General features: G+C 36.6%; 1 protein-coding gene across 1 annotated transcript; it reads left to right on the forward strand.

Annotated features, from left to right (window-relative positions):
• Nucleotides 1-4,862: 4,862 nt before the first annotated feature.
• LOC122068056 (HIPL1 protein-like) lies at nucleotides 4,863-11,358 on the forward strand. The gene is made up of 7 exons (XM_042631887.1): nucleotides 4,863-5,498; nucleotides 5,606-5,763; nucleotides 5,988-6,785; nucleotides 6,864-7,080; nucleotides 9,421-9,599; nucleotides 10,277-10,518; nucleotides 10,632-11,358. Exons 1-7 carry the CDS (start codon nucleotides 5,408-5,410, stop codon nucleotides 11,023-11,025), a joined length of 2,079 nt encoding a protein of 692 aa, XP_042487821.1. The 5' UTR covers nucleotides 4,863-5,407; the 3' UTR covers nucleotides 11,026-11,358.
• Nucleotides 11,359-13,161: the final 1,803 nt, after the last annotated feature.

Below are 13,161 nucleotides of genomic sequence, written 5' to 3' on the forward strand. Positions count from 1 at the left end.
GGGGGGGGGAATAGATCAGATTATTTCAATCAATTAATCAATCTTTTCTTATATCTGCGATCTTCATAAACTGAAAGGTCGGATGTGTAAGGGCATAGGCTTATGTTTATGGTCAGGGGATGCTGTGTTTCTGATTATAATTGAGAGTTTTTTTCATTTTTCCTCATCTTTTTATTCCTGTTCAGTAAATGATGTCTTAGTCTCTTTATTTCTGTACAATTTCCTTTTGATTTTAAGATAATTCTTGTAAACAAGTTTCAATTGAAATATGTATTCAGGATTGAAAATAGTATAATCTTTCTTTTATCTTTCTGTTGAGTACTGAGATGAAGGACAAGTTGATGGTGGTTTCTTAGTGGTTTTGCAATTGTTGTAAAGATCCTAGATGTAGCTAATGTTTGGATTCTGGGACCAACATTTCCTTTAGATTTTGCTGTGGGCTTAACAGAACAGTGTACACATTAAGTAAGTGTTCATATTAAGTAGTACTTCAATCAGCTCTATTCAGAGCCATACTAGTTATTAGTCCTAAGAGTGGAGTGCTTGGTCCAACCGTAAAGGTACGAATGGTGAGACCTGGTAGTCAAGCAGTCGAAACAGTCTCTTGACATTCTCATAAGACTGTGTAGTTCTTGCCCCCCCAGACCTCACAAATGCGGGAGCCTCGTGCACCGGGTATGCCTTTTTTTTTCTTCTAGTTTTTAGTCCTAAGTTGTACATGTCTTTCCCCACTACTTCTCCAAGAGTCAACTTAGGCCTACTAGGGCACCTTTAGCGCCTTCAATTTGAATCAAATGCCTCATCAGTGCTGGCTCATTCAAAGGCTTTTGTTGTACATGTTAATGCCACGGTAGATGAATTTCTCACAACATATCATGTATTGAGGCTATTCTTAGATTAGCTCTAATTTATTCACTCCTTATTTTATCTTCTCTCGTTTTACCACTCATCCATTTTTGGGCTTCAGGTGGGATTTCAGACAATGGGTGGGGCCTGAGGCATGATAGAGTTGGGCTTTAAGTTTAGACCTCAAATTCAGCATGGCCCAACCCGAAAATGCATGCATCTATGTATATGGGATAGGATTTTTTTTTTTTTTTTTTTCTTTTTTCTTGGGTGAAAGATAGGAATGTTACATACATGCAAATCTACCATTGGTTTAGTATATCTGTGTTAGGGCCTAAAATAAATAATAGATCTAGTACGTGGTAAAGTTTCCTCTCATACATGCACCCTAGAAAATGAGGGTTGCTTTATGTGTGAAACTGGAAACCCTAATGGGCTCACTTTTAAGCAGAAAAAATGTTGGAAATGGGCCTAGCTGGCCCAGCCACAAGTTTGGCAGGTTAATCCTGGGCTGAGCCCAACATCAGTCAGGGCCAACCTGGACTAAATGGGTAACTACCCCGGCTGGACTTCAGTCTTCAAAGTCTTGGGAAGTTGCACCTTAGAATATAAGGGTTGCTTTATGTGTGAAACTGGGCCAGCCCAGCCTGTCCCAGTTGCACCCTTAGAAGAAACTGTCAAGTGTGCAGAAGATTTTGGGAAGTTCATAATGGCAAAGTTATCCGATAGGGAAACTATATAGCGTGGCTGGAAATAAAAAACCATTTGATTCCTCTTTGGCTATGTCCCCATGGTTCTCAATTAATGCTAAACGAGTGGAGTAATAAATATTACAATAAATGTCAATATGGGCTCATGGGATTAGTCAAGTCGAAGGCCTAGATATCTGTCGTTAACAAAAAAAAAAAAAATCTGATTTTGTTCCTTTTGTAATCTGATATTGGAGAGGAAAAGCCAGGTTAGTACTCAATGCTTGCTTAAATGGGTTTGGTGCTTGTGCTTTTGAGATTCTAAAGAATCAGCTATGTTGCAAACAAGTTATTGATATCAGTATCTGTCTTGAATTGGATCAATGCATATCCGTTATTTTTACCCTTTATTTTTCAAAAAAAATGTATTTTCTTTACAATTTTACCCCTAAAATGATATTGATAATCGATTCGAATCGATTAGATATTGATATTGGTCTTGGCCGATATCAATACTTAGAACCATGGTTAAGAAAGTAATTCTCCCAAAAAAATTTATTGCATGTAGAATTTTTACTATTATAATCTTTATATGCAGAGAAAGTGTTATCTCTAAGTTTTAGTACTCATGATTATGAAATAATTTACTGGACATCGAATTGAACACATCCAGTTTTTCTAGGGTAGAAACAGAAGTTCAAAAAAATATATATATGTGGTTCATGTAATACTTAGAACCATGGGACTGTGCCGTCCCTATGGTTCCTCCACTGGGGCATGAAAACATCGACCATGCAAGTGTAGGGCGGTCTGTTTTGTGTCAATGCTCATGCTCAGCATAGGAGCCACAAGAGTGGGCGTAGACCCTATTAACATCTGGATTTTTTCTCTTCATACAAATGTCAAAAAGGTGCTAGTGTAGAAGGGTGTGGGAATTCTAGTTTATGCTATTGGTTCAGAGAACTTTTTCTCAATAAATAAAACTAGACACAGGTGGATCAAAGACCTTGTTTAGATGATTATATGAAAAACATGTCAAGTGAATTTCATTGTAAACTTAAGTATTATATGACCATTATATATAATAATGAATATTTGGGAAAGGATTTTTAGTAGATATAGAATTCCAAAACCACCCTCCAAAGGAAGTAGTTGTAGACATTTTAAATAGTTTAAAAATAATTATTTTCTTAATTGTGATGCACCACCAAAAGCTCAATCTAAATGGGCACCAGTACCATGTTATAATATTTTCTTGGTGGCAATGGCAACAGTTGGTATCATTCAGCACAAGTTTGATTTGAGGAAGAAAATTTTCCTTCACCGTGCGAGAAGGGTCACATCATCTGATGGTTCATAAACCCCTATAACTAAATGATCGGTAAAGCCTCGAATGAATGGATATTCTCGAAAATATCCTCCATCCTGTCTAAAGCCCCAGTGAATGGAAACTCATTCACCATGGTTGTAGGAAAACTCGATCCTAATGACTATTAATAATGTAATTGGATTATTAATTAAAATCTAAAACCACCATTTCATAATGCATTTTGTACCTGAGAAAATATAATTTATTCATCTGATGGTTAGAATCTTCCAACCAAATCTTATCAATAAATTGTATGCTTAGGATTAGATATAAGTGTAATTGAGATACACATGGGTGTTTAATATTTTGGCGAGTGTTATTTATGTATTATTTTAGGCGGTGGGGTGAGGGTAGCAAGATCAGCTTAATGGATTCTATGATTTCTTTTTTTCTTTTTTAATTATATGATAATCCTATAGATATGTATCTTATTTTAATTAGAGCTGGACCAGACAAAAGATCAAGCTTAACGAGCTGGCCACTGCTTAAACAGTATCAAATCTTTTAAGAGGATTTCTTGGCTTAATTGGGTATTATAAGAAGTGTTTGTCTGAGATTATATAACTTCCATGCTCATTATCTAGACAGATGAAGATAAGTCACCTTTTGCTAAATCTCAAATTGTGTATGGCTGTCTCTATCTCTTTTGATTTTTCACACAATGTTTTTTTGGGTGGGGAATGACATTCTCAACCTATGAGAAAAGAGTTCTAGCGCAGATCAAAGCTTTTGACCTCGTCTTTTTTATCTAATAATTTGGGATATTAAGGGTTTTATTTTTCATCTCTATGCTTAGTGAAATATAATGTTTTATTATTTTCCACATGGCAATATATGGGTTAATCTAATTAATGTGATAAAGGACGAGACAAATATCTTATTGGTACAATTTCAGCTTAAAAAGAGTAGGGAAAGTAGCTAACATTACAAAAGATGCCATTTTGAGTTTTATATTCAAATCTATTTTATAGTATTTTAGTAAATTTATTAAAATTTTGAATCAAAGTTGGAGTGAATTTTTATGCATACTATGGACTAAAATTTGGCCATTGAGATGTATGTAAAGTCATCTATCACATGGACTAAATCATGTAGGGTCAACTTTCAAGCTTCCAATGTGAATCTTGCTTTTCTTTTGCCTGTTCAAATACACTGGTAATTCATTTATTTCTCTGCTGAAGTTACAATCAAATTCAAGTATATATCTCTAAAGAAAATAAGCTGCTACCCAAATCAATTATTTGGACATTAGAAAGAAAAACAAAACAAAATAATATATTAAATGAAAAAGGAGAAAAAGACACACACACACACATATATATATATATATATATATATAAAAGGATCCGGATCCTCTCCATAGAGTAATGGGGAGAAAAGCTGTAAATATTCAATCCAAGAACTTGAACTATGAACAAAGGTGTGGGCTTGGAGACATTTACAGTAACACTAGAGAAAGCCCGTTGGTACTTCTTAAATATTCAACCCAAAAACTCAAGCTATTAGGTGAAGAATTAACAAGTATACGAGGGATAGAAGGCCTCAGAAATAACTGATGTGGGACTATTCTCTCAACATGATCAATCTTCATAGAACCACCTCAAACTATAATAGTTGTGAACACCCTAAGGCTTGCACTGAGATGTTCATTGAGACTTTTAAGAGAAATGAAATTTGATTCGACTATCCAAAATATGGTCCATGTAATAGGTGTGAATTTCTTCTCTTTTTTGCTTTCTTTATAATTTCTAATTTCTATGCTTCATATGTGCTGTCCTGAGTCTACTCCTGAGTGGCCTGGGGCTCTCTCTCTCGCTCTCTCTTACCTTGTGGGCTTATTCTATGGGTTTATTATGCCGATCTCCTTTTCTGCTTTCTAGAAACCATTTTGTTCTTCTTACCACTTTGTAGTGCTTTCTCACGGAAGTACATACCATCTCAACTCACGGATTAAATCAAAATTGTCTTTCTCCGAACGTTGAGCCAATTTCCTGATTTCCTCTCTCCTAATCCTTCTACTGCTGCTTTTTTGACAAAGTCAATTGTAAATCCTCCAGAGACCCACATCCTAGAAGTCCAAAGCCAGCATATCCACTCTCACAGCTTTGTTTTCTTCCACTTGCTTTTATTTTATCTCACGTCTTCTCAACCACCATTAATTGATGCTCCGAACGTTTTTCCTCTCTAGTTCTCTACTTGTCAACTGAGGCAACTTCAGAATGGACCCCAGTTGCTCTGTCTTTCCAGTGACTGAAAATAGTGGAAGTTGGCATGGGTCGTTACTTTCAAAACCCAGAAAGCTTTAGCTTAGACTTTCGGAACCCAGAAAGCTTTTAGGCTCTCTCACTAGTCTTTTTCTGGGTTTTTCAATCAGTCATATCTAAAAGACAAATGTGATAATGGTTTGTCTGAGTTTCTTGAAGTGAAACCCCTTTTAGTTGTCTTTTCTTGAAGTGAAACCCCTTTTAGTTGTCTTTGTTTCCTCTGTAAAGGCAGTTGAGAGATGGGCAGTGTACTCTACTTGCTCTGCCTTTTCTGTCAGATGCTGTTGCTTCCTGGGCTATCTTCTTCTCATCCCTTATGCACCGACTCAAGTGGGTTTTTCTTATCTCTTTCCCTAATTTCTATTTCTTCTTGCAAATCGTTTCTGATACTTGTTGGTATTCTGTACCTGAATGTTGAGCTTCTGTTATTGTTGCAGTGGCACCTAATACTCTGAAGGCGCCTCTGACCTTCTGTCCTTATAATGGAAAAGCCTGTTGTAATTCTACCCAAGATTATCAGTTGCAGAAAGAGTTTCAATCTATGAACATCTCAGATCCTGCCTGTGCCTCTGTGATGAAATCTATTCTTTGTGCGGTAAGGTTTAAACTTTTGATTTTAACATTTCCTCTGCCAAGGAATCAATTCTACTGAGTGTGACAACTAAGTGCAGGAAAGCATTTCAAAAGATTGTTTGCTAGATCTAATGGGGCCTAATATGTTGGATTTTATACCGCAAAACATGTCTTCATTGTTGAATTTGTTTTTATTGATTTAGAAACATCCCTGCCTCTAATAATTTATATTACATTTGTTTGCAGACCTGTGATCAGTTCTCTGCTCAGCTATTTAAGATTGAATCTAAGCCTCGGTCAGTTCCTGTTCTATGCAACTCCACCATATCAGTAGATTCAACCCAGTCTAACAGTGCAGCAAATGACTATTGCGGAGTGGTCTGGGATACTTGCCAAAGAGTGTCTATGTTGCATTCCCCCTTTGCTCCTGCATTGCAAGGTAGTGCAGGAACACCTGTGAATATCAGTTCTTCCAAACTAAATGATCTTTGGGAGTCAAAAAGTGATTTCTGCCAAGCATTTGGTGGAGCTTCTGCTAATGATTCAGTATGTTTTGATGGTGAGCCGGTTTCTCTGAATAATACTGGCACCATAAGTCCCCCCAATGGTCTGTGCCTTGAGAAAATTGGGAATGAAAGTTACCTGGATCTGGCTCCGCATCCTGATGGTTCTAACCGTGTCTTTTTGGCTGACCAAAAAGGTAGGATATGGTTGGCAACTGTTCCTGAAGCAGGATCTGGGGGAACATTAGGACTTGATGTATTAAGTCCTTTTCTAGATATATCAGATCAAGTATGTTTTGATACCCAGTTAGGACTGATGGGTATCGCATTTCATCCAAACTTTGTGCACAATGGCCGCTTCTTTGTTTCGTTCAACTGTGACAAGGCTCAATGGGGTGGATGTTTTGGGAGATGTTCATGTAATTCAGATGTGAAGTGTGATCCTTCAGTTCTTGCTTCGTATGCAGGGGGCTCTCCGTGTCAATATTATAGTGTTATCTCAGAATTTACTGTTAATGGTACCGCATCGCAGATTTCCTTGGTATGCTTCTAAAATCTTTTCGTGTTTATTTTTCACAATGCTATGATGGAAAATCTAATGGATTTGATCAATTTCCAGGCAACAAGAGGCAATCCATCAGAGGTTAGAAGGATCTTTACCATGGGTCTTCCATTTGTAGCTCATCATGGGGGCCAGATTATCTTTGGACCCTCTGATGGATATTTATACTTTATGATGGGAGATGGTGGAGGTGAAGGTGACCCTTTCAATTTTGCCCAAAACAAGAAATCTTTGCTTGGAAAGATTATGAGGTTCGATGTAGATAATTTACCAAGTGAGTATCATAACATCATTCTCGGTAGTTCACCTCTGTTGCCAACAGGCAGCATTGTGGTTATATGTTAATATTTATTTTGTTAGTAGTTTTTTTATTTTTCACAATAACTTAATGTTAAGAACTGTATTTTTATAAGCTTTGTTTTCTCCTTCCATACTCAACTAGGTGGATATATAGATACAACATAACAAGTCTGAGCTTAAATTATAGTCAATGTTTTTGAATCTCATCCTTGATTCGATAATATCATGTGCATGCTATGTGAAGGATATTTTTTTTTAGCTCATATTTTCTTTCAGTATGAGAGTAGAACTTGTGACATGGTACATGGAAGCATGTTTTAGAAGGATCTCAGTCCTAAACTGTGGAGTTGAGGTGTCTTCAGTGTACCATGTAACAGATATTGTTCGTAACTATTATTTTGCTTATTAATGGAACATGCTTGTCTCTTTCAAGTGAGGTTCAAAGAATGTTCCCACTCACAAACAATGCTTCTGGTTTTCACCGGTTTTCCCACCTTGAGGTCCCAGACAACTATTTGGGTTGGCAATATGAATGAACCCTTCACATCTATTCCAGTCTATGTAAAATCATATCTTGTTTATGTCCTTTAAAAGCATTAACTCGCTGTAACTTATTCTATCACCTAATAGGGTGTCATACCCGAGTTTCCTCAGATGCGGTCCTATATGAGTTTTCACTGTTAGGCTTGCACTCATTCATAGTTCTCATTTTGGCCAGGTTTATTCTATTGATGTTTTTTTTTTTTTTTTTTCCCCCAATCTGTTTCAAGAGATTTCTCCCTTGGTTCAGTGTTATGTTTACTCACTTCAGACAACTTTATCTTGTTACGATTATCCTTAGGGAGGGGACAGATTACCAAAAAAGTCACCCATACAGTTCTTATCTAGGCGAATTAAAATTGACATAATTGATTTATCACATAGAATTGTTACTAATGTATGATTCATTAGCCAAAAAGGGTCAAAAAATAAGATTTCTGGCTTGAAATTAATTAGTTATTCCAAGTATTGGAATTGAAGATCTCAACATGCAGACATTTTTACAAACTTTCAGTTAATCATGACAAAATATGAAATATTGAAGTTGAAATGAGAGTTTAGACTGTATAGATTGGCATTGCTTACTTTGGGGAGCATGGAATTGTTATTTATTAACTGCTGCTAAGGGCCATCAACTCATAATTGTTGACTGGACATAAGTTCCATGGATTTTTACTAATTCTGATAGACTCATTTCCGACATCTATCCCTAGTTTTTTAACATATGACAATGTCTTAACCATATCATTGGAGCCTACAGAGCTAATACAGATACTTTGTATACATTAATGCTAGTTTTGAATTGTATGGATGCCTAGGAATCAACTGTCCTCTACTTAATTATCTCATTTACGAGGAAGAGAAACTGATGATGTAAAATGGACATTGTTAGACCTATAAAACTATTGTTTTACTGTAAGTGCACTAGTGCAGAGAAAGGAGCTGCTAGGGGAGTTAATTTTCGTACTATTCTTCCTCTTCTCCTCTTGCCGGCTACTTTAGTGTTTCTTTTTGGAAATTTTAAACAAATTTTGTTTTCCCATCTCGATTTCCCTTTTGTCCATTGACAGACGTGGTCACCTCCGTAGACTGGTTTTATCTCAACTTTCTTAATTATGGCCTCTATTTCAATTTGTCTCAGCTTTCTTAATTATGGTCTCTGTTTCAAAGTGTATGCAATTTGTTGATCAACAGGAATGTTTTCTTGTTACTCTTTAGCAGTTACTACCCAATGGATATAATTCCCGTGGTTTGCATTACTTATTAATTTAAAGTAACAGTTTTGCATATCTGTCCCCAATTTTGACAGATTTGTTTCTTTTATTGTTCATGCCGATTAAGTAGTTTCTGCTACAAATAATGGTATGAAGTTACACATGACTCACTCCAGCTCACTAGGATCTATGGTATTACGAAAGTCAACGCAGTAGATAAACTCCATCATCCTGTCTATGGTTGTTTTTTTCGATTGTAAGGAAATCTCTAAGAAACTGGTTTGTAGCATATACTATGCAGAAAATTCACTCTCTTCATAGATATTTCATATTTTGACATACTAGATCTTTTAGTTATATCCTTGCTTGTGAACTAGGCTGATAATGGCTTTCATATCTTACTGTGGTCTACCTTGTCAGTACTGTAGTTCTCCTCTATGAACAGAAGTGTCACCTCTCCTTTTATTGTGAAGCGACCGGAACAGCAAACTATTGTGACTGGTTGGAACATCTAATACTTTCTATACCATTCTTTCCTTACTTTGGGTCTATATTTACAGGTGCAAAAGAGATGACTGACATGAATTTATGGGGAAATTATTCCATTCCCAAAGATAATCCAGCTTCTAAAGACCCCGACTTGCAGCCCGAAATTTGGGCCTCAGGCCTACGGAATCCTTGGCGCTGTTGTTTTGATGCAGAAAGACCTTCCTACTTTATCTGTTCAGATGATGGCCAGGTTCAGAGATTATTTTTCTGAAATTTACTTCCATGTGAATCTTTTATTTTTGTTTCTTTCTTGTGATTCTCCATTGAGTTTTCACACAAGTACATAATTTCTGCTGAAAACTTTCTTGTTAATTTTCATTGTGAGAAAAATGGTTTTGCTGTGCATAGTTGAATTAGATGCTCAAAGGTGGCCTATCTGATCCATTTTTCTCACAAGGGTATACGTCCACTTACCTTAAAGGGATGAAACATTTTTTCTATAAGAAAGAGAAAAGAAGGGGGGGACAGCACCAGGGATCTGAAAAGGTTTCTCCCATCACTTTTAACGGCTTGAAATTTAGAAGGGAAGGGAGATAGGCTGATGGCTACGGGGAATTAAGTGGATTCTCAAAAATTCCTGTCAGAAAACTCAGGGAGGGAAGTGAAGTTTACCCTTCTAAAAGCCATGATTCCAACTCCATAGTTGCAGCTTGCGTGAATTGAAGGGATTAGCTGTTAGGGAGAAAATGTTTGTCATTTCTGCCGTCTCTCAGTGTCAAATGTACTGCATATAGTTCTACAATTTTTTTTTTTTCAAGTTCTAATAGATCTGTTTATGTCCCATCAGCTTCTTCTTGAGGATTTAAATGGCTTTTTAGTTCTTAATCATTAAACAATCTTCTTACACTTGATTCATGTGTCTTACAGGATAGATATGAAGAGGTGGATATTATTACAAAGGGTGGGAACTATGGATGGCGTGTTTATGAGGGTCCCTATGCTTTCACTCCTAAAAAAGCCCCTGGAGGAAATACATCTGCCAACTCAATCAATCCAATCTTTCCTGTAATGGGTTATGACCACTCCGCTTTGAATAACAGTGGCGGATCAGCAGCAATCATAGGTGGCTACTACTATCGGTCCTTGACTGATCCATGCACGTATGGAAAGTAAGTTGTGTTTGTATTATGATATTTTCCAATTTCATGATTAAGTGGAAATTTTGCACAATTGATATAGTGTGGCTAGAATTATCCTTTTATTCATCTGAATTATTTTTCAGGTACATCTACGCAGATTTGTATGCGGGTGCTATTTGGGCTGGTACTGAAAACCCAGAGAACAGTGGAAATTTCAGTACCAGCCAGATTCCTTTCAGTTGTGCTCATGACTCTCCAATCCAATGCACCTCTACAGAAGGAAGTCCTTTGCCTAGTTTGGGTTACATATACTCATTTGGGGAGGATAATAAAAAGGATCTTTATATTCTGGCGACCAACGGTGTGTACAGATTTGCGAGTCCAAGTCGCTGCAACTATTCATGCTCAAAGGAAAATGTTACAGCTACGAGTCCGAGTCCGAGTCCCACAAATTCTGGGAGTCCATTAAGGAAACAATATCATGATCTGGCGCTTTTGGTCTCTTCATTGATGCTTCTACTAGGTTTCACATTCTGAGACTCTTGTCTGATTTTTGTTTCTATACCAAGGAGAATCTTGTGGCAGGGGAGAAAAATTGAATGTATATCAATGTGCCTTACAAAGTATGGAAAAATCTACACCCACTGGAAGACCAGAAGTATGTGAACTAGATTAGGAATTTCCAGTTACTCTTCCTTCCCCCCCCCCCCCCCCCCCCCCCCCCCTTCTCCCCAAATCTTTTCCTTTTCATTTCATTTTGTTTCCATAGAGAGTAGACAAACAGTCTTAATGCTTTGTTTAGAGATTTTGGTTTGAACCTTGTTGAGTGTTTTATTGGAATTAATGTGTAAGGGAAGGATTTTTTTGTAAGATATGAGACTTTCCAGTTATATTTGTCTAGGTAACCATGAAAACTAGGATGCATTTGATAAAGCTGAGATGAGAAGCTTAAAGAAATTAACAGTAACAACTCAGATTTGTCCTAACTAAATGGGGTCAGCTACACTACATGGATCCTTACCCTCCAATTAGCTCTATTCAAATATTAGCATAATTATATAAAAATGTCATCGTTATATTATATAAAGTATATATTGCATGCCATGACCGCCTTATCACGTAGATGCCCCCCTCCAACACTTTGATTCGCCTAATCGTTGTGACAACTATGTTTGAATACTCCTCCATATCAAGGTATATTAATGTGGCTGATTGGTTTTAGTGTTCTATAGGGACCTTTTTGTGCTCAACAACAATAACAGCAACTCAGCATTGTCCGAACTAAATACGATTGGCTACATGGATCCATACCCTCTAATCACCTCTGTTTGAGGTCATACCTGATACAAGGCCCAAGTTATGCATGTCTTTCTTCACCACTTCTCCTAGAATCATTTTAGGCCTACCCTTAGATCTTTTAACTACTTCAATCTGAATCAAATCACTGCTCTATACTGGAGCACCCAAATGCCTCCGTTGAATATGACCATGGCACCTCAAACAACTTTCTCATAGCTTATCATATACTGGAGCTACTCCCAATCCAATTCTAATATGATCATTCTTTACTTTATCCTTAACTAGTGTGCCTCCCATCCATCTCAACATTCTCATCTCAGCTACATTGAGTTTATGTATAGGATGTTTCTTAACTATCCAACATTTTGCATCATACATTATAGCCTATCGTATCATTGTCCTATAAAATTTTCCTTTAAATTTTAAAATAATATGTTAGTCACACAACACTCTGGACCGTGACATCTTCGGCCTTCTGGGGGCACTTTGGAATAAGCCCACTTTTGTAAGCAACAGAAAACAAGACATCATACCTTATCCTAAGGCAAATAACCCAACCTTTCTTTAATTTAGTGTAATGAAGCATATATTCATGACCATTAATATATATATTGGGTTAGACTCTCTCCTCATAGATTCTTACAATCCTTGAATAACAATTTATCGAACATTTTAATTGGAAAGAAATCTATTTAGCTACTATGATACCCACTTTTGAAAGTAACTAAATGCTTCTCTATTTTCAAAGTGTGTATTTATAATGGAAAACTCATAAACCACAACTAAATCTAAAACTAAAATCCCCTCCTTATTCCTCTCACCAAAACCTTATCCTCCATTTACACCTTTAAAGCCTCTATGATTTCTCTTAACATGTCCATTCAGATCACCTCTTATAATAATATTTTCTTCATAACTAAAATCTTACACTAACCCATCAATGGTAAAGAATTTAAACATTATAACTTGATCAAATGATCCCCAGTTTAGTATAAAGACCAAGTGATTTTGAAGAGCAAGCATCATCCACCATTGAGGTCCTCAACCCCTCCCAACACTCTCCCCCCAAGAGAGAGAGAGACCACTGAATAGGTTAGGGCAGTCTTTTAAATTCACTTGAGTGTGCATTAGATAGACCTTAGCCTAGTCTCTCCTGGGGTAAAAAAGAGGCTGATCATGTGATCAAACTCAACTATCAAGATAAGTTAAAGAAAGCTTGAAAATTTAAGAATAAGTCCTATGTTTAATAATCATTGTTTAATCCATATTATCGTAAGATACATGCATATGATGAATCCCCTTCCCATTTTAATTGACCACTAGTTTCAAGAAATCAAACTTCTACAACAGAATCTTCATAAAAAAAAAAAAAAA

This window comes from Macadamia integrifolia, unplaced genomic scaffold, assembly GCF_013358625.1.
Source record: "Macadamia integrifolia cultivar HAES 741 unplaced genomic scaffold, SCU_Mint_v3 scaffold337, whole genome shotgun sequence".
Classification (NCBI taxonomy): Eukaryota; Viridiplantae; Streptophyta; class Magnoliopsida; order Proteales; family Proteaceae; genus Macadamia; species Macadamia integrifolia.

What these genes read in the sequence shown, in the direction of transcription:
- LOC122068056 (XM_042631887.1), top strand. Translation starts at nt 5,408, where the DNA reads ATGGGCAGTGTACTCTACTTGCTCTGCCTTTTCTGTCAGATGCTGTTG. An exon ending in TCCCTTATGCACCGACTCAA is followed by an intron (nt 5,499 to 5,605) that starts GTGGGTTTTTCT and finishes TTATTGTTGCAG; the next exon opens with TGGCACCTAATACTCTGAAG. An exon ending in CCGCATCGCAGATTTCCTTG is followed by an intron (nt 6,786 to 6,863) that starts GTATGCTTCTAA and finishes ATCAATTTCCAG; the next exon opens with GCAACAAGAGGCAATCCATC.